This window comes from Lepisosteus oculatus, chromosome 5 (genome assembly GCF_040954835.1).
Source record: "Lepisosteus oculatus isolate fLepOcu1 chromosome 5, fLepOcu1.hap2, whole genome shotgun sequence".
Lineage (NCBI taxonomy): Eukaryota > Metazoa > Chordata > Actinopteri > Semionotiformes > Lepisosteidae > Lepisosteus > Lepisosteus oculatus.
The window spans coordinates 7,384,884-7,411,258 of NC_090700.1; the positions used below are offsets into that span (position 1 = coordinate 7,384,884).

The 26,375-nt window shown below is 36.5% G+C and overlaps 2 protein-coding genes across 2 annotated transcripts; both read right to left on the reverse strand.

The window, feature by feature from the left end:
- Window positions 1–746: 746 nt before the first annotated feature.
- On the reverse strand, window positions 747–8,063 carry LOC102691923 (zona pellucida-like domain-containing protein 1). Its single transcript, XM_015341325.2, has 11 exons — window positions 8,024–8,063; window positions 6,933–7,043; window positions 5,972–6,192; window positions 5,451–5,635; window positions 4,791–4,863; window positions 4,229–4,326; window positions 3,999–4,079; window positions 3,402–3,570; window positions 2,877–2,997; window positions 2,176–2,196; window positions 747–1,499 (listed from the first exon to the last, which is right to left on the reverse strand). Exons 2-11 carry the CDS (start codon window positions 7,030–7,032, stop codon window positions 1,339–1,341), a joined length of 1,230 nt encoding a protein of 409 aa, XP_015196811.2. The 5' UTR covers window positions 7,033–7,043; window positions 8,024–8,063; the 3' UTR covers window positions 747–1,338.
- Window positions 8,064–13,216: 5,153 nt separating this feature from the next.
- On the reverse strand, window positions 13,217–21,283 carry zpld1a (zona pellucida-like domain containing 1a). The gene is made up of 11 exons (XM_006627782.3): window positions 21,210–21,283; window positions 20,398–20,511; window positions 19,821–20,041; window positions 19,103–19,284; window positions 18,292–18,364; window positions 17,601–17,698; window positions 16,616–16,696; window positions 16,199–16,370; window positions 15,769–15,877; window positions 14,619–14,648; window positions 13,217–14,230 (listed from the first exon to the last, which is right to left on the reverse strand). Exons 2-11 carry the CDS (start codon window positions 20,501–20,503, stop codon window positions 14,055–14,057), a joined length of 1,248 nt encoding a protein of 415 aa, XP_006627845.2. The 5' UTR covers window positions 20,504–20,511; window positions 21,210–21,283; the 3' UTR covers window positions 13,217–14,054.
- Between the last annotated feature and the right edge of the window lie 5,092 nt (window positions 21,284–26,375).

Consider the following 26,375-nt stretch of genomic DNA (forward strand, 5'->3'; position numbering starts at 1 on the left):
ATGCTAATACAAGAAATAACGACTGCACATTGCTCGAGAGTAAAATAGAAACTTTTGGTGAAGTAATCACCTCAGATTAGACTATAAAAATTCCCCAAAACTTTACTTTATATGTTGGCACATTCAGTTAAGACACTACATAGAAGACCTGACCTGAGAAGCTTCACATATACAAACATTCTTGTATAGGTTTTGTAAATTTAATAAAAACACCACTCTGATGATGCATGCATTTATGAATAAATGTTACAAAATATATACATTTTTTTAAATCAAGAAAACACTGAAACACCAGAAATTAAAGCTTTTAAAAATACAAGTACCAGAAAAATAATGTCTAAATATTATTTCAAGTGCATTTTCTAACATGTCAAATTTCTAACATGTCAAATTGAAATTGGTAGACATGGTAGGTTTTCATAATGACCTGGGAAATTAATAAATAAGCATCTTTTAATGTTTAATGATTCTTTATGTTTTCATTTAAAATAATAGGTTTAAATGTCTTAGTTGAGGAATGGTGTAAAATGTCTGGGGGTTTGCACTGATAACATGCTTTCAGATTAATTTCCTTCTTTCCACCAAATCTAGAATTTACAGCAGTAATATTCTGAATAACATATTTAAATATGTATTAGTGTACAAAATATTTAAATTAGAATAGTAGGTGAAATAAAACAAACATTATTGTTTTTAATTATGGAAAGGCTTTTGATCATTGCTTCAGTTTTTGTGTTAAAGGTTTGGTAGGGATAGGCTAAGCATGTTTTCGTTACAGACTCTTTGTTAGAGATGCTAACTGCAAAGTGCTCTGCATGTAGTTATTTGTACTTACAGCTGATAATAGAGAGGCATCATTCCTCTTTATGTTTTGTGATCAACTCTGGCACATTTTCTAATGGCAATTTGATGACCTTATCTTGTAGGTCCTACTTTTCCAACGTTTGGCAACAGCTCTTCATTGAATTCTACACATTCTTTATGCATATTCTGTAATTTCTGTTTTGGGTTCCAGCTAGATTAATTTGTAACACAGCATTAGAACAAAGTTACGGGAAATGCCTGGGAATAGAATTTTGCTTACTAATAATTTAATTTCTGAATTCTAGTCCTCTGTTAAAAGAGAGTTACCAAAATGTGCAAAGAAATGAAGATCTCACTGCAGTCAAAGATAAACATCAGCGTTTGAAAAGCACAGAGATTGTGGACTCCAACACCACACACCTCCACCAGAGCAAGATAACCCCACTAACAGACTGTTTAAAGTTGCATCTTAAACTGTGATATGGTTATAAAAAGGACATTTTTTTATGCATGTAGTTCCAGCTTGTCCAGCAATCAGTTAGGAAACATCTTGGAGGTGGCAGGTGACTGCTTAGTTTTTCGGTAGTACATGAAAGCAACAGTTATCATTACGAGGGAGATCAGAGCCAGGAAGCCCACAGCGATACCCAGACCAACTGAGATGCTTCTAACTTCGTCAATGGTTGGAGCAACAGCTGTCAAAATAAAAAAGAATCGGGGAAAGTATGCATTATTTTGAATTTTTATACTCCGGGCCAAGTTCTTTAAAATGAAACATCCTCAGAGGCAAGACAAGTTTTGTTCTTAATTATTTTACAACTTGTGAGGAGGTCTCACAAAGTTTATCACTGGTGGTCTGTCTGTACAAAAGACTGCAGGGTCCCTTTCTCAGTATTTTTTTCCTGGGGTGCTGTCCCCTGAAGTGTTGTCCCCATCACCTATAACCCTTTTGTATTTTATCTTTCTGAACTACCATTAGTTTGATCTTTTTCCCACAGTCCTACTGTAGAATGATATGCTCATGATGTTTCCAAAATTTGGCAATACCTCTTTTCTGCCTTTATTGATGTAGTGTATATTCATTTCATTTTAGGTATTGTGAATTTTAGCCTTATGTTATCCAGGCAATGCCAGCGATTTAAAAAGTTAAATTTTTCTATTGTTTAGCCATTAATGTAATACTATTTGTTTCCCATTAATTGCTGGGGAGGGCTGCTTGAAGTAGATTTCTTTGTTATTACAATTGCCACACACTCAATGCTGAGAATTTTCCAATTAATTTTCATTCATTACAATTTCAGCTGAAGTGTGGCTGAATCAGCTGTCTTAATTCATAACAGATATTAAGACAAACAGGATTAAATAACTTACCATCTTCTTTAGACTGAATAACTGTAAAAGGAATTTGACAAAAAGAGTTCATCAATGCGAATTGAAAGTTAGTGGATTTCCATATTTATTTTATTGTAAAAGGCATTACATTGAAGACATTATATATTATATTGACATAGTGGGTGTTACCAAAGTCATTCAAAGCACAACATCAAAGATAAAATGCTTAGAAACAAACATTTCTTTATATTTGAGGTTAGTAATTAAAAAAGTTGTGTTGATAAATAAACATCACCTTTTAGTGTTAATCAGAAATGTATTCATTATACTGTATGTACAGGCCTATTTGTGGATTTCACCTGATGTGCAATGTTCATGTGAGACTGTCTGTCCTGTTTTAGCAACCGTACAATGAACTGCTTTGTACAAATAGGTACCGTGTCAATACCAAGTCATCACAGACACAAAATGCGGTCACACTGAGCTTATGTAGCTGTCTAGTGTGTAATACTCTCAGTTTTTGGAACCTGTTTCCCTTTAGACCTTTTCTATGCGTACAGTAATCCTTTTTGTTTCTCCACAATACTGGAGCATAACATCAAGTACATGGAAATGGAAAATGAAAACTTTCCATGGAAAATTCAGTTTATTCTGTCACTCATTTGTAAATGCTAAAAGTATGTGTGTGGCTAAGAAAACGGCAACCAACACTGTATTAGATTTGTGTATCAGACACGTACCGCTCTCAGATTTGGTAATGATGGGCACTGAGGTGATGGTAGTGGGCTCAGACAGCCCATCAGGAGCTGGGGTCGTAAAATCACTCACACTCCTCTTCTTTTTACCAGTGCTTGAACATTGCTAACAATGGGAAAAAAATAGCGTAGTCCATTTATTCCTGTTTTAAAACGGGATATCCTTTCCACCCCAGAAATATTAAGACACAGCATATGCATTATGTTTAAACCGTTAAAAAACCCTCTATCCTTTTACTGTCACTCTATCCTGTTTTAGTCAATGAGACTGCTTCTATAAGCATTAGAAAAATCATTACTACAAAAAGTGACAGCAACTGCTGGTGATATAATCAAACGTTTCACATTTTTAGTGCTCTGAAGCATTCAGAGAGCATTTATGATAATTTAGTCATAAAAGACTCATTTCCCTAAATCTTTTGCCATGCTTTTCTTGTTACTGAAATAGGATGTGCAGTAAAATGCACAGGGCCTGAAGGCTTCACTGCCAGATAATTGTGATGACTGTACCTTGAACTGAGCACAGGAACTTCTGTCACAGAGCCTTGTGATGCAGTGTAAATAGTAGGTAGAAACTGTTTGATTCTTTTGCTCAATGAAACGGAAAGCCTTGAAGGAAAACCTTGCATATTGGTTGTCTCCGTTTTCAATCATCGTCGTCAGTGAGTCTCTTGAGCATCTGTTATTAACACAAATGATATATAAAGATGTTACTCATATAACGGATATTTTTAAATTGTACACACCGCATCTCTTGAAAATGTGTATTATTGAAGGATTTGTTGTTATAATTAGAATGTGTAGAAATTGTTAAGATTGTTTAGGAAAAGGTTTTGTCACACCAAGTTGACAAAACTGAAATGTACCTATCGTGCCACTTTTGTTGAAATTAGATTTTTGCCTGTCTTCTGTTGATGTGCGCAGAATGTGTTTAATGGAAAACTGGACAGTTATTTCCAAGTAAAGACATTACAGTGAAATATACAGAAAAACTGTGCGAAGAAATGACGCACAACACTTCAGTAGCTGAAATGTGGATTCTAAAGTATGTGCCGGAGGGAATCACATTTGTATAAAAGGAAGTAAAATATATTTTAAATGTCTTACGAGACAAAAAGGTTGAAGAAGGTTGAGTTTGTTGGGAACTGAGAAATTGACGCGTAACAGCGATCAAGAAGGACATTGAACCTGTGAAGAAAGAGAAAAGCTGTAGGCATTTTTTGTATTACCTGCAGATGCTTTGTACATCTATTTTAAAATATCACTAAAGTATTTCAAAGTGTTTTTGAAATTCCTGTATCAGTCATGACATAATATAAACAATGAAAGTTTCTTACTTGGAAGTTAAATTAACAGCCTTGACTTGGACAAACACATCAGATCTTAAATCAATTCCTGCTGATGGAATTATCAGCGGAGTTGTGAAATTTCGATCCTGGTGGGGAAAAAAAATCACCAAATTGTTAGCTTTTCCTTTTAGTCTTCAGCCCTGCTTATCCACTTTCAGCACAATGCTCCCTCAATGTTCACTTAATCAGGTGGGCAGGTGTCTTGTAGATCACCCATAGTGGAAAAATCTGAGCCTAATCTGTTTTATGAGTGTATAAGTCACACTTACTAAAAGTGATATATACTCCGTAGTAGTAATTCATTACAAAAATTGAACTCCTCCAATGCAATTAAATCATTTATCATATATATATATAAAGTTAAAGTGCTGGCACAGCAGCAGCTCTGATGTTTAACTGCTCTTTGAATATTCTTGTCTGCAACTGGTCATGGAGATAAATCTTTTTTTTATCGAATATCTGCATCCTTGAGCTGATGCCGGCAGGCCTGCCAGTTCTGTAAAGGAGTCGGGAGACTGAATGCTCTTCCACTGAGGTGAGATTGCCTCACCTGGTACAGCTGCAGGCTGAGGGTGCTGATGAAGCTGCCATTGTTGTCTTTGACAGCGATGGAGGACCCAGACCTGCCGCAGAACGAGACAAAGTAAGAAAGTGCAGGGGTCTGGCTCGTCACAAAGCTTGGGTGGACGGCAATGGCTGTCATAACGTAAAATGGAAGTAGAACTAGCCCTAGCCCTGCATCAATAAAAACGGGTTGTCTGTGAAGTCCACGTGGAAAAGGCCAAATGTTACATTTGAAGAGAATAATAAGAATACTGAACCATACATTTCCGGCAAGATCAGGCTTTTCAATGTGGTTACCATTGATTTGCGCACTCAGGTAGAAAAGTGTGTTTATTTATTTCTCGTATTTCTAGAACAATGCCGTGCCTTTTGAGCCAACACTGTTTGAGCCGACCTGTCCAGCCATTGTTACAGAAGGTATTGTTGTATCCAAATATGCCCTCGAATATTCCACTCTTTTCACCTCTTCTGGTTGTCTGGGAGCAGATAGGCCAACCTCCCTTCATTCAAAGTTCAAAACAAACTTTGTAATTTGCAACTGATGCTTTATTTTTCCATTTTGCTCATGGAAATATATGAGGAAATTAGTCCACTCTTAGTAGTTTTACCAATGTTTGTTAAAAAATAGAATATGTAAAATACTTACACGTCTATCCTGGTGTTGTTGATAAGGTATTCTAGTGGATAAGAGCAGGAATAGAGATACACCAGTTCCTGATTGTAGGTCACAGTGCCAGTTGTTGGATCATTTGACCGAACCACTCCGCTAATGTTCACTGTTTGGATATTGGAGAAGTCTGAAAAAATCCCAGTTCCAGGTGCACTTGTTGTCTGTGAAACGAGCCACACAAATAAAGCAGACAGTTGAGATACCACAGGTACTGAAATACAGGAACCCAAACAAATACTGTAAATACAAAAAAAAAACCTTGTAGCACATTGCTGCAATGATCACTAGGAAAAGAGGACTGCAAATGGATTGGTGGCTACAAGACGTTATTCACAAGGGTGTTGGGGGGAATTTATAGCAGACATTTTCAGTAATAAAGCTGTAGACAGTGTCAAAACAAAAATATGCTCTCTCAGATTTCTTTCTTGATGTGGACACGTGAATAAAGCACAACCCTAGTATGGAGGAAAATGACTGTATTGTTTCAGGTTTCTCACCTTGAAAATACTTCCACAGGCAGTAGACTCATTGATGGGGAAACTGAACCGCAGGACTGGTGGTGTCACTGTACCATCTATCCTTCCCTTGCATCTTGGGTCATCATATATGCTGTTCACTATCAGCAGGGACTCATTATAGCCAGCATACATAGCTGGGCAGATTAAAATCGCCAGTGACATGGTGCTGGTGCCACATTCCACGGAGATGTCAGTGTATTCTGGTTTTTAAAAAGAAAGCTTTGTTAATCTTTGGTGCTTTGTTGACATGGCCCTGCGCTGACACAGCTGAATCTAAAATGTTTTGTTTTCTAATGATTAAAATCAAGCCTGTTCCCAGGCATTTTATACACGTGATGTAAATAAAGTGGACACTGTACCTTGGTATGTATCTGTTTCATTCTGCTTGCCAAATTAAAATAAAACTAACTTCCCTCCTTTAATCTCACCATGTATCTTCTGCCCTGAAGAACACAGTGCATTCTTTAATAAGATATTGTTACATCTGCAAATAATCTTTTTCCAGAGCTCAGTACTGTATGGCTGACCTTACAGTTTTGTGTTATCTCTATTACAGGTTACTATTGTCTACTAGTTTCATTTAGAACCATGTGGTTTCATGATGAATCCTCCTGTCCTTATACAGCATGTGAAAAAAATGTTATTTAACAAAGATAAAACATTTGAAAAAAAAAACACAAACATATGATTCTACAGCCAGTTTGCAGACAAGTTTTGATTCGACTTCTGTTAAAAATTTTAAGACATGGTTTAGAGTAGTGTCAGCTTGCGAGCTGTAAAGGAACAAGCAGAGGCTAATTGAACACTGACAAGAAAAAAACACAATGTTTTGGCTGTGGAACCTTCTTCAAGATTGTAGGTTTAGGACAGTATCAGTTTCTGCAGTAGAGTAAAACGTATTTAGCTCAATTAAACAAGTGTTAAACACATAAAAGTCTACCTGGGGGTCTGAAGTTTGCTCCGCAGTCACTTGCTGTTAAGGAAAGGCTTGTTCTGAAAAGCATCACTGCTAGAGTCAGTGAGCTGAAGAAGTTCATCATGGTTTCCTTGCCTGTATAAGCATAACAGACTCATATCAGAAACTATTTTTTTAAGCACTATTTTTTCTTTTTGGAACAATTTGTTTTAGGCCAACTTTGCCATTACGCACTTGAAATATAATTTGAGTAACAAAATATCTAGTCGCATAAAGCAACATTTATAAGACAAAAGCAAAAAAAAACCAGCCCCATAAGTATTTTCTCTTTGATGCATTATTACTTTATATGGCTTAAGAAAATGAATTTAACATGCTGAAAAATTGTCAGCCCTTCTCCAAGACCATGGTGTCTTAAAAATATCAATTCAGAGCACAGTCACTAGCAAATAACAAAGCAAAAGACTGCATTTGCTTAATAATGATTGTATGTTTCTTCCCTATTGCATTTCATGTCTTCTGTTTTCAGGTTAATCTAGATGGAATTGCCAACTTTTTAGATAGAAAATCAATTTTATCAACCACAATCTTTAAAGATTTAACGCATCTCTGAAATAGTATTTATGATATTATTGAACAATATTAATGATTTTAATTTTTAATTGTGCAAAAAATTCATACATTGTATGAACCTTCAACAATACAAAAACATAAAACCTTATAATTTTGTTATACATGCAAAATGTACCTGGAATACATCAATCGCAGAGCATAATCATTCTACTGTTATATATCCAAAATACTGCCACCATTGATCTTGAGGAAAAGTTCAACTTTCCTAATATCGTATTAGATGTAGCAGACAAGTATGGGAACATTTTTTGCAAACAGGGTATACACATTAATAAATGATCAGTTAATAAACTAAGAAAACATCTGTTTATTCCTTATCATGTCTGCGCTAATCATCATAAAAATGTTTTCCTACCAGTTCATTTTCTGAGTATATATAATAACGCATAGTTCATAAAAATAACAGAGCATCGCGCTTACATATAAATACCATATCATAATATTTATTAATAATTTTTCAATTTTATTCTGAATATACGCACCGCGATTCTGCCCTTATCCTTCTGGGGTGTCCTGACTGGCTGATTCCTCTTGTCATGGGATGCATATAACTGTGTTTTTATAAAGGCCTTAGTCTCCTAGGATTGGACAGAAATAAGGTCAACATGGTTCTCACTACACCCTGAGTGAACAATTCACTTTTGTGCATTAAAATGCCATGGACCTTTCCTAAGGCAAAATATGAAATTCTACACATTGCCTACAAAGTCATTTGAGAAACAATGTCCAGGTGGCTTTGTTTATTTGCTGTAAAGTCCCATTGCAAGCCAGTATGAAACTGAATAAAGCAAATACAACATCTCGGGAGACTGTATATAATAGCTCATCGATGCCACCTCTCTCTGAAGTTAAACATCTAACAACATCTAGGTGGCCTTTATTTTATCCAAAGGTTATCATGAGAACTCCTAACAAAGCCTGATCTGATCATCAGAAGTTCTGATAAGGAACCAAAAGCAGGCGGCTTTCACAGTGCACTGGCTCTATTATTGAGGAAGAAGGCAAAGCAAGAGGGCTCTGTCTGCTATTTTGTCCTTTTATTGAAACAACATGTTTAATGTGTCTGTATTTTCCTGTGTAATTGAGCTATAAGCATAGGCTTCAGGATATGTGGTTTTCAAAAAGCCAAACTGGGAAAATCTGGGCTTTGAAACACTTCTGTGTTCTGATGCAGTTTTTTGATAGCCTATGGCTCGGCGTCATCAAAGACGGGTCTTTTTTATTATTTGGTTAAACGCTCATAAAATTTAATGTAGGCCAATCTAAGCACAATTCCCTGTCAAAATGTGTTTCCTTTACTCTTGCAGACTCGGCAATATTGTTTCTTATGCTTTCCCATTTTAATTGCTTTTTTTTTTCACCAGCAATCTTTCATTTTTATTCTACTGCTCAATGCAGTTCACTACACTACATAGAGAACAAACTCAAATTGAACATCACAGGGAGTCCCTGTAGGAAGATATATCACAGCTCAACATACAGTAGATGAAGGAGATCTTTCTATGTCCCCTTTACACCGATTAATTCAGTTGGCTTTCTCACATTCTGAGCAAAATTATGATTTCAAGTGGTGGTGTCAGGTTAATTGCTTCCTATTCTAGTATAAAGTTTCAAAGTTAAATGCCTGTCTTCCTTTGGACAAATGGCTGTTGATCCTTGCCTATACTGATGTAGAACATTCTTCACAATGGCTGAGCTGTACACTCCTATCACTTGAGTTCTATTGCTTTTAAAATGCAAAAACATTTCGTTCTCTACTCTGTTACCACTTCTCATATTACTTGTTGTCTCAAAAACATTACCTTAGTTGCCTATGATGATTTATGGCTGTTTTGTTAACATGGCGCAAAAAAAAAGTGTATTGTTCTTTGCAGTTTTGTTTTCATGACATGTACATTTTCCTGTGCTACCGCTCAATGACTCAGTCAAGCCCGAGTCTCTGAAACTGCAGGTATTTAAGACATTTGTCATCCCTTATCAAGATGTCTTCTTCATCACAAGCAAAGAAGGAGCTTAACTTTGTCAGTATGAGACAGGCATGTACTACGGAGCATAACTGGGAGCTGAGACAGCAAATTCACAAAACCTCATTTTAAGAGGAACATGAATATATTAATATAAGTTGAACTGCAGTGTGGAGACAGGATTGTGAAGAAAATGTTTATGACAGCTTTTATGTTGTATGCAAGGTTTAGATGATTAAAAATATATAGCTTCAAAAGAGTTGGGACAAAAGCCCTCCCTCAACTGTGTAGAAAGAAATGCGCATGATTTTTTAATTGTTTAAACCTTATATTTAACATGTAAATCATCCTTTCTTTCACATGAATATATTAATGTCTGGGAATGGGAATGACAGCTAATTAGGGAAAACGTGCATGTGTTGCATGTGTTTTTTTTCCTTTCTCTGACAGACCCCATGCATAGAGACTGCAATTCTTTTTCCTCTGTGTGTTGGGACTGCTATGCCCTTATGAATTATTTTACACATTTATTTTATTTTATCACATACTTTACATACACATACTGTACCAAAACCACAATATAGAAATAAACATATTTCTAAGACCTATTTACAAAATTGCAAGCAAAACTCATTGTGGTTTACTCTTGGAACACTCTAAACCCAGTAAAAGCATGTTTAACCCATAGGATACCATTGCAAAGGTGACGTGAAGCTGCTGCTCAGTTGTGAATAAAAACATTTATTCACCATGGTTAAAATTCTTAAGGAAGGTATACTGCAAGTTAGCATCTGGACACCAGGAACTAAAGTATTACATAATACAAAATAAAAATATTGACCATATAAATCCTGATATATAAAAAGTAGTTGCATACAAAGTAGTTTACATTTTAAAAAGTAGTTTATTTTTTAAGGGGATCAGGAATATAATTGTGAATGACATTGTAAATGTTCTTTCTCATGTATGTCTTAAATGGCATTCTGCGGTCAGTAGTATCAGTGGTATCAATAAGTACATAGCAAGCAGTGACCAAAACAGGCCAAATGGCTTGCTCCTTTGCCAACCTTTATTATAGTCTTTCACAAACCTCTTGATGCTCCTGGAATTGAGAAAGAATCAGTTTGTAATTTAGGCACTTTACAGTTAGTCAGGCAAGTCCAGTGTTTTGCATTTAAAGGCTGGGGTGTGTTAACATGCAGAACAGCCAATGCCATGTCATTTTCTATCCCTCTCAGCTACTGTGCATCACATATTATTATTTATGTTACAAACACAAAACTGTCACTTGTACCATGATTTAACAATGCGCACTTAAGGCAACAGAAGATCGAATTCCCCAGTCATGCACCGTCACGGCTATATCATAAGTATTATATCTGTGAACTTTGTGATGCCATATTTTTTTTCTTAGAAGAGAATTCCCCTGGGGTTCATTCTTGGTTTACTAAACAAACGCCGTATTTTAAGAACAGGTTCAACAAAGGACAATCCTGAGCTTTGACCAACGTAGTACTGTGAAACATCAGAAATAGAGGGGTCTAGAGGTCAGCGGAGTGAATGCTTTTGCAAAAGTGTGTTAACAATGGCCATTTAACAACATAGATATTTATAGTGTGAGACTGTGTAATTGATATCTCATAAAGATGAGCCTGCTGCATAGTTAGCATCATCTGGACAGTGAGTGGTACATTTACATTTAACATATTGGTTTTTGTTACTGGTTGTTGGCTATTTATGTTGCTGTTTGTGTGCCAGGTCTTTACGCAATGACCTTTTAAACCTATTTTATTCCATGCTTTATTTGACATCTTGATTTTTTCTGTCTATTCATGGGGTTGTCTTCCTCATCCCTTCATACTCCAGAGATTTTGCTCAGTGACTGAGGAAGCAGGCTGTGCACTGTACAGACATTACAAATGGATTAACCACTCAGAAAAGTGCTTTACATACCAATATCTGATAAAGGTATTGTACTTGCAGGAGCTCTTAGAAATTTCTTCCATTAATTTGCACAGGATGGCTTTGTACATAATGTATAAAATTGTTACACTTATTTCAAATTGAGTTTCCTTGGAGGACTTTTTTAATATAATGACACTTTGTTCTTATCCAATCTCTGTGTAATCATTTTGTTCTGAAATTGTCTAAAATATCATCACATTTATATTGTTTAGGAAAATTCCAAGGTGGGAAATGTGTCAGCAATTTATTGCGATGCGATAACCATGTGTGGTCTCTGATTTATTTAAAACAACAAATGCAACAAAATATAAACATTAATAGAAAGCTTTCCCAATGTAGTCATTTGTGTGACTGAAATCATGCAAGGATCTAATGTTTTGAAGAATGTAGTTCATACTTTATCAGGTTTTTTTCAACGTAGGGTTCAGATACATTAAGACCTGAAGCTGCAGTGTAGGTAAAACAAAATCTCAGTTTGCTAATTCAAGCATATGAAATGAGTAGTGTATTCACACTTCAGTAAATACAAGGCTGAGAAAAAGGAATAAGTTATTTAAAAAAACTAAATTCACATGCCATTCATTGACGTCTCCCAAGTACGAATAATGTGACATACAATACTTGCTAAAGGCTTTGATTCAAAGGAGAAAGGGCGTGGACTCTGGGGATTTTGTCTAAGAAAGCAGCACAAATAATCTGAAAGTGGAGTGTAAAAGTCACATTATGTATCTTCTTCCAGATCTCAGGACTCTATAAAGAGATGAAGCAGGAACTTCCTATTGTGTCCAGCTGAGTTCCACCCAAAACATTATGTTAAATAAGCCAGGTTGGTCTGTGTTCAGTATCACACAAAGACCTCTTCTGTTTAGAAGGCAATTATACTTTCTAGAACACACACACAAAACGTTTACTGAAAGATAAACTAGAGACAAAAATAGTGACAGCCTTAATCTGTATTTTGTATTTCTTCATTATTTGAAAAGATCTTAGGTCGTTACCTGTAGCATTTGGGCTGTAGACATGCATAAATGGAATGCATTACACATTTATCATTCGGGATTGTGGCAGATATTAAATAGTAGAGAACTTGAACACAGTTGCAGAGATAGTCAAGCAGGTGTGAGTTACAGGTAAGTTGTATATAGGGAAGGTGGTACAGTAGTTTAGGTAAGGACCTTATCAGAATAGCCTAAAAGTTTCTATAGAAATACCTACTGTACATTCTCTATAGAAAGTTTTACTGTATCTATAGGTTTACTATAGTAAGAAGCGAAGGCATCTTACAAGAGTGCTCATGGGTGTTACGCCTAAGCAAGTTCCTAAACCATTGATTTGTCCTTTAAGGGGAAAATGTATGTCCTGCTTTTAGTGATTCTGTAGCAGCAGATGTTAATGTAATAGTTCTATCCCCTTGTTTCTTTGAGATTGGATTAAAACAGTAGGTAAATATCTCATTAAAAAATGGCTTGACAGGGGTTAAAAACTCTGGAGTACCATTGGAAGGAAAAACTTCAAACCAGTGTTTAATTATTTAAAACATTTATTTCAAAATACTGCAGCACAGGCACATTACCAACTAGTGCAACACGAGGTAATCTAAGTGCAGATGGGCACACTAGCTGGAAAACCAACTACTTTATAAAATTTACAATGAAAACTGAAAATGCAAAACCAGAATGAATGTGGCCCAACTTTATTTTCATGTGACGCATAACAACGTGCCATTCAAGCTCATTTAATTCTACTTCAATTCAAGAAACATGCTAATTAGGTTTAAAGAAAAACAATATTCTTCTAAATCTTTTAAAGAAAAGCCTACACTTATTATAGATGTTGTAAATGTTTTTAAGGGTATAGTGTTTTCAAGATGAAGTTTTAGTTAACTGAGGAATAGTTGTGAAGGATCATTAAGGTAATCATTTGTAAGAGTTGACTTCAGCTTTTCAGTACCTAAACACAGGGGCCATTATTCTTAGTATTTACTTTAAGATGATAGAGATGTCTTTACTGGTGTTTTAACCTAAACAAAGCTGCTACACTGTTGGTAAGAGTGTGTGATGGTGCATGGACCTCCTCAGATTTAATGTGATTGTCTATAAAGCTTACAGATTAAGTAATCTAATTCGATCTTCAATACCTACAATAAAAAAAACACAGATTGGTACAGTAGTTGATTTACATTTTACAACATTATTTATCTGTGGTTGTGTCTTTGACCCTAAACCCTGCAATGGAAATAGAAAATAAGAAGCTGAGGTATTGAACATATTTACTTCTTACCTGCTGATCCAGGAAATAATTTTCTGTTATTTCAACATTAAGGTATTTGTATAAAACAATCTTCTGCTCTAGCCTTGGGTTAAACGATAAAACAAATAAACAGCAGTATTCACAACTACAGTACGGCTGTACAATACACTGCTGTTGTAATCACATAATAGGGTCTCTTGTCTACATTACATCATATCAGGACTTACACTGAGAAAACAAAACAAATGATTTCTGTTTTTTATAATAATATATTGTAACGAACCCAAACAAGTTCGTTTTAGAAAAACAAAAACATTAACACAAAAAGTGAGTGTCAGTTGAAGACTGGGTTCCTGGTTCCAGACAGCACTGCAGAGTTGTGCTGCTTCCCTTTGAGCAAGGTGAGGGAGAGGATGAAGAAAGAAAAGCTCATAACTCCTAGAATAATGACACCAGAGATCAGAGCGCTTGTCACTGAATTCAACTGGAAGGCCGGGCCATTTAGCTGCGCTGAAACAAAGTTAGAAAGAACTCATAAATTGAGGTTTAACTAAAGAGCATAATTCACGAGCCTATAATTGTTACTAAAGTATTATGATACAAACGTTAGTTAATAAAGGTGTTTCTGTGATTTCTCTTATACTGTATACATATACGAACAGTGTACGTTGGAATTCCATAATTTCAATGATTAAATTTTACTTGACTAAGGTTGTCACCAAGCATTTTTTTCACAGTTTGTAAATTGAGTATTGCTATGTTCTGTGCCCAGGTGAACTGTGTTAAGATCTAGTATTGATTTCTAAAGGACTTCTGAAAAGAATGTAAACAAAATTTCTGGTGATATTGTGTTGTTAATTTTGTGATGCTCTTCTCAACACACAACACAATGGCTTACCTAGCTGTGAGTTGTTGGTTGGAGTTTCATCTGTAAAAGAGGATGAACTTAAATTATCATTAAAATCATTAATGATTTGCTTTTGACAGGCATTCATAGACTTTGAAAGAATTTTAACACATTCAGAATTCAGAAATGCACTATAAGGGAATTTTCACTCTATCTATACCCTCTATATCTGAGAGACGAGGATTTTCCAGTTACCTGTTCCTTATTAAAACTGTTTGTCCATGCATTTGTAAAACAACAGTTCTAGTATTACAGGTGGAATCGACATACAGTTGTTATGATGCAGCGGTAAAATGGAAAAAGTCATGTCTGCGGGACAGGCTGTGGAATCCAATTGCTTGATCCGAGTGAAGGCACAAGGAGATATGAGAGCTGGCGGAGATGGCCCAACAGAATCAGTACAGCGAAGGCGGGTGTAGACTGACGAGCAAGATATGCGCTTAGCAGCGTGACTGATCAGAGACTAAGGGCAGCTAACGGGGCAAGCTGGAAAGAGGGTGTTTGGCACAATGCTGGGCTAAAGTGGTGATAAATGACAGATGGGGAGCTGGATCGCAGCGCAGTTTGGAAAAGGCTGAGAGAGATCAGGCAGGTTATCCTTCTCTGTAGCGGACTAGTTGTGCTGCAAACAGTTCTCTAACAGAAGGAATCTCAATGACAGAGCACTGGACAGGGTTTTAATATCCTGGGCTAAATGGGATGATTACCCGTTAAGTGGGGACAGGTGGCTGGGCCAACTGGCCCAAACGAGCCCTCATGGGAGGTGTGACCTCTCATGCAAATGTGGTTGAGCTCCCCGAGTTCTGGCTCTCCCAGGTATTAAAATAGCGATACAGAAAGTTCCCCAGTTCTATGATCATTCCCAAAGCATTTTATATTGCACAGATGTGAATGTCCCATAATGTGTTCCGCAGGGAATCATCCAGCTATAACGAGAGCCACACTTTATTCTTTTCTTTCTAAATGGCTCACTAGAACCAACAGCACCTTGAATCCTAATGTAAGGAAGAAAGGTAATGGGGCTGAAACATATGCAAAAAGAACCAGCTCTTTTAGACCTTGTTGATGAAAGTTATCACTTTAGGATCTCAACAAAACTGCGCCATCTGAACAGCACTCTTCAGGCGGAGGATGCACATACCACTTCTGGTGATAATTGGACCAGCTGTGATGACTGCGTTTCCAGAGGTGCTCTGAGGTTTGGGGGTCACCTTCTCCGAAAGATCTCGTTTCTTTCTGCTGCCGCAGATCTGTTATCAAGGTGTGATGTGAAAATGAAAGAATCACATTAAATCATGTACCATATAAAAAGAAGTAAAGAAAGATTTGGGGGTGCTTATTTGCATTTTGAATCTATGGTATAAAACAGTATCACACAGAAATCAAAAGACATGTGATGTAAGATCCCTGGTTCATAAAATAAGTATGATGAAGTCACTAGTCAACAAATGAATAATAGTGACATAATGGTGATGGCTTCTGATTAATAGTTTAACAACAGGAATGCAAATGATTATTATTATTATTAAAGATGATTTATACTATTAAAACCTGTGTTTTTAGTTTCTTACTGGCATGAGTAAAGGGCAGTCATCTGCCTTGCAGAGCTTGGTGACACAATGCAGAAACACCGTTGACATTTTCTGGTTTTTGTGCTTGACAAATCGGAACACTTCAAAGGAAAAACGGCCCATTTGACTTTTACCATTTTCAATAACCGTCGTTTGCGGGTCTTTGTCACAACTATTTCAAGGGAAAAGAAGAGAAATAGAAAATCTGGTGACTACAGTTCTCAAACACACACAAAGTACAATATCCTGCTCTTACTATGATTTACACTTATGAGTGCCGCTTCTACACACGTAAAAAGTTAATGCGTCATTAACAATCTGCTAGTTAGCATTAGTTACACTGACAGAGTACCACTCTCATTTCCTTGACAATTTAGGCATATAAAAGAATTCCATTATATATAGATGTTTAATTACCTAAAGAAAAGGTCATATCGAAGTTCATCACTGGGATTTCCAGAAGGAGTTGTATAACAGTAGTCCATCATAACATTCCATCTGTTGAGTGATTGAAATAATTATAGGATTAACTTTTTTTTGCCAGAAACAATAGAGTTCTTAGTGGACCTGCAGTTTTGGGCTCATTTAGGCACTAGTGCCTCATGCCAGAATAGGAATGGAATAAAATTGCACAATACTTAAAGCTGTCACTAGGATTTTTCTTGGTTATGTACTGACTCTTTTGGGATATGGGCTTTTATAATGCTTTTTGTTGCATTTGGCAGTCGGAGTCAGTCCAGAGAGGATAGTAGCTAGATTGTGTGGAAAGAGACATCTGGTGCCACTGTATCATAATGGATTGGATAAGGCAGAGTTTAATGGCAAAACAGACCATGCTTGCTATATTAGGGACTGTCGCACAGCTGTTTCCCTTGTGGTAGAACTATTTAAAAACATGAGAAGCTTTTCTGTTTTGGGATATTCTGAGGTTACGGACACAGAAAAATAACATTGGTCTTTACTGCAGCAGCATTGAAATGTGTCATAAAATACAAGAGGGCAGTTGCAAAGTGAAGGAAGAATGGCTGATATGAAAACGATATGTGTACAATCTAGAGCAAATCGCGGCAGTTTTAATTTTTAAGAGATGCCTGTCTCTTACATATGTGAAGTGCAGTACCGCCTTCATGTTTTTAAAAACAGTTTGCTGGTTCTCAGAAACAGAGTACCCAGGTATTTCTGTTCATTCTGCACTTGGAGAGCAAAGAGAATGAACAGCCTCTATAACTTTCTTAAAATTGTGAGATATAGCTGCAACCTTAATTTAAACAAGCAACAAACACAAGAGCAAAAAAGTACTGTATTGCTTACAAATGGCATTAATAATCTTACAAATAAAAACCACGTTGGAAAAAAATATGACACTGAACTAGTATTTTTTACTGATGATGTACACTGTTACCTCCTGTCGAGATTGGTGGCTTTCACTGCTGCAAACACCTTAGTCTTTAGTGTCAACCCGGCCATTGGTATGGAGAGCTGTTGTGCGTAAGTTGAGTCCTGGAAACAAAATACAACCAAGATTGAACATTGAGGACAAATATTTTTTTCTGCAATTTTAAGATATTAATTTCATTTGTATTTATTTTCACATACCTACATATTTTAAACAATGGCTTCTTTCCATCGTAAAATATTGCTATTTTGCACACGTTTATTTAAGACTTGCATTTCTTTTAGCTGAGGCTGTTTTTTGTGATCCAATAGTTTCTCATTTATATTGATTTTTTGTACACTTAGAACATACAGTAGATGTATTTTTAATGTTTCATTCATAAGGTTTTTTTCTGATCAAATGTGTTTCATTTTAAAACCAGAAGAGATTTTATAAAATTCAGCTTCAGAGATTTCTTGTAAGAGAATTTAACCACGAGCTGCTGTTTTCTTCAGTGGAAATTTGCATTTCATCTCTCCAATGTGCTTCACAGATGTATTACAAAATAGTCTGTCAGATGCTTTCAACATTTTCATATGCTGTGCTTTGCTTTTTAATATGTACTGCAAAAATGCTAATTGATCTAATGGTGAATTATAATGGCTAGCCTTAACAACAGAAACTGATGCATTTTAATACTAATAAATTCTTCACTTACATTGTACAGGAGTAAATTCAAGGTGCTTAGAAAAGTACCATTGTTTTCCTTCACAGATATAGCAGCAGATGACCTGTTAAAAAAAATACCCTAATTTTAAATCTTAAAATATTACCTTAAAATGTTCAGTCTGGGAAAAAAACTAATTTTAATTTACTTTAGACCTATTTTTAGTCATAGATATTCAAACAGGTAGTACAAATTATGAATTACAACAAAAACAGATAAGAAGAATCATTAATTTTATGGACTCTTAAACTTTAATTTACAGTTTAAACTTCACTATAAATATTTAATCTAGGAAAGAAATAAAAAAATAAAAATGAAAAATGTTGAATAAACCTTCTGCTTTGTGGTTATTCTTGTAAAAATGTTCATTTTCAATTTGACCATTTTAACAATTCTCTAATAATTGCTATATGCTTGTATGCCTGGCTATCTGGTTTCTGGAAAATTACACAGTACATCATTGTACCATCCAATATCATACTAAGATTAACTTATTTTAACTCTTCTTTGAAAAAAAGAATAAATTCAATTTAAGAAATAAAAGCCTCAAGTATATCTCAACAACATAAGACTATCTATACTTTTATACATTATCCTCCAGTTTTAGATGAAAGTGTTCCTTTTTTAGCTTCTGAGTTTTTATTTTTAATATTTCAATTTAAACCTTAATTTTGGTATTCTGTGATGTGTCTGTGGATTATAAATAAAAAGAAAGAACAATGGACATTGCATTTGGTCTCACAGGTAGAAAGGCCAATTGTAGTTTTGGAAATTTCTTGAATTTTCAGCAGAACAGACTTACGAAGCTAGTTGAGTGTTGTTGACCAGATACTCCAAAGGATAGCTGCAGCTGAATTTGTACAGCAGTCCAGGCAAGTAACTGATAATTGTTGGTGGATCGGGGGTGTCAATATATCCTGATATATTCCCAATTTGCACCAAGGACAGATTTCCAAAGGCATTCATGCCCTGGGCTGAGGAAACCTGCAAGAAAATTGCAAAAATATCCTGAAGCCCCACTCTGTAACTATGCTATTCTGCAACTGTGCTGACTCACACTCACACTAACAGCCATTGACAGACAGAATAAAATCTTCCAGCAAATTATCCCATTAAACTCACCCACCCCAGTGATTCCCATCCTAATCCTTTAATAGTCGGTCACGACAATGTACATCAGGGACACATATTCCCTGACTGACGCCAGAACAGAACCTAAAGAAAGAGGCCCTCATATTTAACAGCATTTCCTTTTACAGCAACCGGCTTTTCCGCCCACCTTTAAAAGCCTGCTGATATTAAAAGCGAACAAAAGAAATGGCGTCTTTCCCGTACTTTCTCCTAAATGATCGCAAAATGCCGTTTCGCTCTTACGGGGAATGGTCAATAAGAATGGACAGCGTCGCCCCTGCACGTGTGCCACGGATGTTGTAAAACAGTCTGGACTGAACTCTTATTCTTTCCGTCTTTAGTGTGCTGCATGTGCACAGGCCGAAACCTGGTTGCCGTGCAGCTCTTACCACCAGAGAGTTGTCACAGGATTCCAGAGTGTTCAGGCTGATGGTGAAAAGAACCACTGTGGGGAAGGTGTTGTTGTTGATAAAGCCCCGGCAGTGGGCATCTCCGTGGCGACCATTGAGGGCCAGGTCGGCATCAGTGTACCCAGAGAAGAGCACTGGGCAAAAGTTAATCTTCAGGGTGATCGTCTGCACCCCGCAATACACACTAATATCCCGCTCAGCTGAAGACGGGAGAAATCGGTTAATGCTTCGGCAATCAATTTTTGCTAAAATTGCGGATAGAAAGCTTTATGTCTCTGTGGATTCTGTGTCGTTTTCTGTTTAGTGTCAATTCACTCCCTGGGATATTTAATACAGCTGTTCATAAGATATTAAAAAATAGTTTTCTCTTCACCAAGTTTTCTTGTCTTGAAAGTTATCTGACTCACATACGGTTAGAACAGAAGACAGATTGATAAACACCAATTAATTCATACGATTAGCGTTTTCTATATTCTGCTACAAACTGATTGACCCAAAAAGGAATAAAAATAATACTTAAAATATCAGAAAAGAGAAGACGTTTTGTTTGCCTTACCAGGAAAGCGACTGTGGTGGTTGGCATCGCAGTTGTACCCATTGAACTGTGCACTGACTGAAAGAGCCTTACCTATAAGAAGGATAACCAAACATATTTGTTCCATTGCAGCACCTAAAGGAAAAGAAGACATTAGTGTTTCTTTTTCATAGGTATGTTTCATCCATGTGCAGTTCAGGATTCAAGAAATATTTCAGAGTGCTGAGGTAAACGAAGATAAGGAATGGCAGTACCATCGTGTAAGCATCTTCATAGCTGCTGGATCACATTGAGAAAATTTCAAACTAATTTTGTGACATGCTGCCGATTTCTGTCTGAAAACCTTTGGTTTGCTTAGGAAACTAAATTCTTCTGAATTTGGTTGCGTGTATTCCATTTTTATTTCATTTATGCCTTCAGTTTTCCGAAGCTGAGATAGGTGCTGTATTTTAGGAGGAGAACAGAAATGTGAGCCAGAATATTAATAAAAGAATGAAACATGGGTCCTGTCGTTTTTCCCTGCTCTGTTTGCTTCTTTGGCTTGGCATTAAGTATTATCCTAAATAATAGATGTCAAGCACATCATCAATAACATTTTTTTTTATTTTAAAACAAATTGGTTGTCAGTTTTTGCTTTGTTTGCCATCCAAAAGCTCCTTTATTTCCCAAATCCCTTATCACCATCTGATAAGCCAGCTTGGAGCTGGGAAACAATTAGGTAAGATGGATGGCATTGGCTAACACAGTGACTTTAAGATCAGTTTTTGCGACTAAATCAGTTGAGGCAGCCCTGCCAGCAGCCAGGAAAAAAACCTGTAAACGCTTTCACTTACCCTGTACCCTGGTAGACGGCTATTCAGCGGTTCTCCATGTGCTTTGGGCTCCTGCATGTGATCGAATGGTCAGCGCTGCAGACCTACAAACAACAAGAAACATGGGTCCCAGGAAGAAAACATAAGGAGTCATTATTTGAACACTTCAACAAAAAAGGGTTGTCTGGGAGAACATGGGAAAGTCCATCAAACTTCAATGTATTATACAAATCTTTTCACAGGCCCAGAAACATGAGGAGGTTTTGCAGTTTCCCACTCATATCCTTTCTGTTTGATTTTCCTCTGTCAACACACACAAACGGTTTGACGCTGCAAGAGGTCAATTTCGGGGAATTATCTTTTCATCGGCTGTTGGAGTGAGCTGGTCCGGTGAATGAAGCAGGCATTCTTTTGCTTTTTGGAGCTAATCTGCGCTGAGGTTTGTTTGAGTGCTTTTGACGCTTGGTGTCCAATAGCCCCATCAGCACATTTCATTTGCCCTCTGCCTGTGGCTGAGAACTCACAGAACTCTTCGCTGACTCAGGGTGGATCGTACTGCTGTTTCCCGCAAAGCGAACTAATTTGAAGTACATACATTTCTGACAGATTATGCCATTGACTTTCTCAGCTGGTGCCAAAATTCAAATTATAAGGTTGCATATATATGTTTCTTTGGAGTTGTTTCTTAGGAAATATACAGTGAAATGAATCTAATTATCTTCAAGAGCTGTATAACCTACCCATCCATTTTCTAACCTCTTTATCTAAAACAGGGCCACAGGGAAGTCAGCACCTACAGTACCAAGCCATGGGAACTGGACAGGATAAATCCTGTACACCAGTCCATTGCAGGGCACATACACACACAGCAATACTCACATTCACACCAGGGCCAATTTTCCCAAAAGCCAATTAACCTACCAGAAAGTCTTTAGACTATGGGAGGAAAACTGGACATGCAGAAAAAGTGGAAAACATACAAACCCTACACAGATAGCACCCCAGGAATTGAATCCACATGCTCCAAGACAGGAATGCCAACCACTGCGCCACCATGCTTCCTTACCTCTTTTATAAACCAGCAAAAATAGGTTATATTGTTGATGTGTACCGAGCACTGAAAAATATACAGTCTGGGCCTTCATGTCCTGTTCTCATCCCATAACTGTACTTCAAAACAAAAACCTGGTAAAGATAAATGTGGAAATACACCGCCTGAAAATAAGATGAGAGCAAAAAAAAGGATGAAAAACACTACCAAACAATCCATATACATGGAGAATGAAAATAAGAATGATAATGATAATGAAAATGCTACAGCGTAGCCATACTACACTTTTTCAATACCTTGCACTAAGAAAAGAAATACTTGCACAAAGCAAATTCCTACAGCATCCATGCTAGAAAACAGAACAACAATGAATGCCAGTGTTTTGTTTTCTAAAGTCCCTTTTCCTCCCATCAATATATGGTTATCAGATGGACTGGGGCTGTAGAAGTCAAAGCTAAATGGTCAATGGTGTTTTGCAGGATCTTCCTTTCTTGCTGCGTACATCATTGTGAGATTGATTGCTCCCAGTTTCAGGGCCTGCAAATGGCATGGTCACACTCTACCAACATAATCACGCAGTAAATACTGCAGTAAATATGCTACAACGTGTGAATCAAGCATTATATGGTTTTGGGCAAACTGTTGTTAATACCTGAGGAGAGAATAGTACCTTAATTAAATTAACCTAATAACCACCTCTAGATTACAGTACTAGAGCATATTGTGTTTTTTTTTTGTTTTCACTTGATTAATCTTCTAATGTTGATGTGCAATTATGCAGTGGTCTACAACTTCACATTATGGTACAGGGAAAAGCAAGAGTGGGAGCAGTGTGGCCTGCATCACATTCAGGGGGGTTTCCTTTCATTCTCATGTGCTCCTTGCAGATCTTCATGTGTGTTTCGGATTAGTTTGCATAATTGTGTCAGCGATTTAAAGTTTAGGAAAACAGTTTGGAAAAAAAAATTGTCGATGATTTAAAGATGCCACTTAAATGTTAATTTTTCAGGCAAGAAAGATCATCTCTTACTCTGCTGGTAGAACCCCTTCGATTAACATTTAATAATCTTTAAAGGACGTGTATATAATCTTCTTTCCCATGCTAATTATTCCGCTATTAACGTTTTGACCTCAATCAGTCACATTAACGGCCAGACTAATTCTTAAATAACTCTAGATGTGCCACCCACAGGGACATATACCTGGCTCAGCTGTTTTGGATTACATCAGTGAAAATAAAGACAGAAATTCTGAGTTTTTCAGCAGTGCCTGACAATACACTCTGTTCTAATATTATCTTGGGTGTGTCCTGCTTCAGTTCTTAATGTTGGTCAAGAAGTATTTTGTCCTATTTAATCAAATTCAGATTTTCAATTGACACCAACAGGGTCAAGAAGAATGAAAATATGCCAGGGCTGGATTATAAAACTTACTGAAACTTAAATTGATATTGTAATGACCATGCTTATATTCGGGTAATGTTTCTCCTTAACAAAAAAGGCCTGATCATCTTTTATCTAAGATGAAATCGATACAGACTCAGAGTCTCCAGAAAAATATCGTCATCTGATATTAAATAGGTTGTGGGTAATCACTTTCCTTTTTATGAATGAAAGGGCATTCCTCTTCCCTTTTGTTCCTAACGATAATGAATTAAATGTCAATGCTTGCCTTACGTGCAAGCAGTGGGTATGATATAAAATACCCAATTACTAAAGCGTCATATCCAAGTTTTTAAAAATACATTTTGAAACATTTCGTGACAAGTTTTTTTGGTTAGCTTGTGAAATGCTCGTGGGATTCAGTTATGAAGAAATGCTCCTTAAAGTAACTGTTTAGTGAAATTGTTGCATTTTTAACTGACATTTCTGTTGATGATCAGTATACTTTTCATTTGAATAAAAAACAATAGAAAGAATCTCCACTTAGAGGAAAAAGTTTTATATTTAAATTGTTGTCTCATAGCACAGTGCACTAATAAGAACAAGCAACTATTTTTAGAAAAAAAAAAGTAAATTTGATGGTTAGAAATAATAGGTAGGAAGACCAATGAAGAAAGTTAAAAACTTGAAATGACAAACTCAAAATACACGTTAAAGACGCAATAGTTTACTTCCACGGAAAACACAATAGGTTTTTTGAGGTACATTATAATGAAAATACCAAGGGATAGAAACCAATAAATGATAACTGCAGAAAAATTTCAGGACTGTTGGTTTAATATGCAGTAGGAGATATATAAAACTATCACTAATAGCCTTTTTATGTATACATTTTCACAAACAATCAACCCCAGCTTACTGCTTTGCCATTTGCTGAGGATAATGAGATCCTGATTCTGTTTCAAAGAACTCATGAGACCCTGTAAACTGATACAAATGATATCACGAATGTGTTCCTTGAAAAAAATCACAAAGATGGAAGAGAGGGGAAGAGAAAACGACCAAACATGCCTTCTCAGCACTTTACAGATAGAGTTTGCTAAAAGACCTGAATGAGATCCTTCAGACCGACAATCATTGTTACTCACAGAACCAGATCTGTCACAGTTAAACACTACATTCAGTTTCAGATTGAAAGGTTTATGAAAATTTGCCAAATGTAAATGTCTGAATATTAAAATCTAAAGATATATTTAATTATGGACATTTTATAATGCGACTCTACCAAAAAATAAAAAATATAAGACCAGAAAAGAACATTTATATGTCATATGTCATACACAAAGTACTAGCTGTGCATTTTTGAGATTTTGTTTTATATTGAATGAGGTTTGAACAGATGTATACTTAATAATGTGGGTCAGACCATCATGTTAAAGAAGTTCCTTTGTGTAACATACCAGACAGAAAAGCCCTTCCAGAACTAAGCTATCTCCCTAGTGGGGAAGCAACAAGACCCCTATTGTTTATACATGAAACACTAGACTTTAATTCAGAAAATATGTTATTCAGAATTGATGCACACATTAGACTGAATCAGTTAGGTTGCATTCTGCTTTAAAGTGTCAGAGATCAGCACAGTTGCTAATCTGTACTGTGACTTAGTACAGTGGCGTCTGCAGGCTTCTGGGTTGCTTATTTCACTGACAGGACCACTGAAAGGGACCAGACTGTAATTATACTGACCCCCCTCTTTTCTAGGGCTACTGGGATAAGTATGGACTGGACAGGTTTATTGGCTCTGTGGTGTGTTCTTAGTGGTTACTATTTGTTTGCTTTTGTTTTGTTTCCCTGGTGTTGTGGTCCGGCTGTTTAGTGAGAGCAACACTAGAAGATGAACACTGTAGCTTAGGGAATAATAAAAATAAACTTCATTATATATAGCACCTTTAACAGTGGCTTCTCAAAGCGCTTAACAGTAGGAAAAACAAGCACACGCTGAGAGGAGACAGCAGAATTAGAGAATTACAGTAAGGGATTGGAATACAGCAGGACAGCAAAGGCGCAGACACAGAACCATTTAGGTGACAGAGCTGGCAGCATTGCAATGGGTGTGTTTCTGACTATGTGCTTCCTATTCCTCATGTTTGTATTTTTAAGATTTTGCAAGAAATGGGGTATTACTCCCTTATCAGCAAGGAGAGTCACTGATTCCACTTTCTAATTTACTTCCACGGAACCCCCTGTACATATATGTGCTTCAGTATTGTTGCCCTAGAGAAATATTGTAACAAAACAGCTTGGAAACGTCCATAAAGGAATGGGGACACACACGGGGATTAACTTAATTTGGGCATGAAATTGATGCTCTGAAAAATATACAAATGGTACTGTAAGTGCTGTAAAATTAATTAAAAGCGGAGTAATTTCATAACTGACCATATTAAGTACTTCATGAGTATTGAAATTAAAGGTGTTCAAGTGTCTCTGCTCATTAAAACACAAGGAGAGATGATCAAATATTTGGTTTCTAGGCTCTTTTGCTTGTGTGTGTTGACATAAATACTAAATTATCTCTTTTCCTTCAGGGTATGACCTGATGATTTTCCGGAAGATAATTACTCTGTTTTGGTTTTTTTTTGCAGTGGTGTGGAATAATTCCAATCCATATTTGACATTTCCCCTTCTGTTTTCAAAATCGATTGCATTGAGATACCCAGCAATGTACTGTATCTAGTAAGCTACCCAAACATG